Source organism: Chaetura pelagica, unplaced genomic scaffold (genome assembly GCF_000747805.2).
Source record: "Chaetura pelagica isolate M959 unplaced genomic scaffold, ChaPel_1.0 scaffold344, whole genome shotgun sequence".
NCBI lineage: Eukaryota > Metazoa > Chordata > Aves > Apodiformes > Apodidae > Chaetura > Chaetura pelagica.
In genome coordinates, this window is record NW_009953098.1 from 6,400,322 (window position 1) to 6,401,777 (window position 1,456).

At 44.6% G+C, this 1,456-nt stretch overlaps 1 protein-coding gene across 1 annotated transcript in view; it reads right to left on the reverse strand.

The window, feature by feature from the left end:
• TENM1 (teneurin transmembrane protein 1) overlaps positions 1–1,456 on the reverse strand; it is a 227,434-nt gene that overhangs the window by 16,188 nt on the left and 209,790 nt on the right. The window contains 1 exon segment of the mRNA XM_009997127.1: positions 670–842. Within this exon segment, the coding sequence (XP_009995429.1) occupies positions 670–842 (173 nt within the window).

Below are 1,456 nucleotides of genomic sequence, written 5' to 3' on the forward strand. Positions count from 1 at the left end.
AAGGCTGGGTTTTGACCACTGATATTCCGATGATTTTAGCACATTGGGAACTGTTGACAGAATAGTGTGCTGCTTGAATGACTGCAATGAGTATCTGAGGTCAAGCATGAAAACTGTTTTAAAAATGTCTAGGATGATGGCCAGTCTCTCATTCTGTCCTTTTTCCCTGTATCAACATACTAAAACATTCTTCTGTTTCCCATTAGCATCAGGACCCTGGGGTCAGCCACAAGCCAGAAGCCTGGTGCAAGAGACTGACTGGGGAGTGGTTGTTGGCAGAAAAATGAAAGGGTCAGCAACAGTGGCACAGCAAGCAGCTCCAGAGGCTCAGGACTGTGCTGCAGAGGGCTGCTGAGCACAGCTGGGGTGACCTAGCATAGCTCCCTCCTCCCCAAAACTGCCAGAAGCAAGGTGTGGGCCCAGAGCGGGTCTCCACCAAAAGGCTGCAAAGGCACAGAGCCGCTGCACCCTCCCCTTCTCCTGCCTGGATGCTGTCACTCCTCACTGCAGGCAGAGCTGTGCCAGGCAGCCTTGTCTTTGCACTGAAGCAAGGGATAAAGAAATGAACTAATTCTAATCTGTTTCTGTGGAAATCAGTTAAGAATGCCATCATGCCTAGAGTTTGAAACATAACCATTAGGGAAGAAATAACAGAAATGCTTACATTACCTTGTTTTAAAGTATATATTGTAGAGGTAGCTGAGAAGTTTGTGGCTGTGATCACATTCTCTCTGTTTGAAGTATCAAGTTCCACTCGTGTCAGTTTTTCTGCATCGCTGTGGAAGCTGCTGACTTCCCCAGTTGGGAATGTGGCATTGGTTAGGTGGCCATCAGAGTCATACCTGCAACACATGATGTTAAAAAGCCATGAAAGCAGATCACTGTTCTGTTGTAGATAATCCTAAAAGGAAAAAAAAGAAAAAAAAAGAAAAAAAAAAAAAAAGGCAGGGGGAGGAAAAAGAAACACTGTGCAATAAATGAGACTGTCCTAAGTGGTGCAATTATCCACTCAAAATGCTTTCATTCCCTAATCCTTATTCTTGCTTAGACTCTTTCTCACTGTTGCTAAATAAAATACAACTGGGAGTAGTATGAGCTGCTACTTACATCATTCATCTTCTGCCAGAGGTTTCAGCGCTGCGCACAGCTGGTCGGGGTTTAACCTGCTGGGCTGTGATACAGAAGGGTGGCCACTGGGGGTCACTCCGACTTCAGGCAACCCACTCACCCCCAGAAAGGCGTTTTCTTACTTCCAAGTTTAAATAAAACCAATTCTTAGACTCTGCAAAAACCGCCTTTTGTTGCTGATGTATGAGGTACATAATATGAACGGTGAATTTAAAAAGGGGACCTAAAGCATAACAATAGCGATAAAATTGGATGGAAATCTGCAGCGATTAAGTTGCCTACGTGGTTTTTACTCTTCTGTTATGTTTCCCATGGGCCTACTCAAATC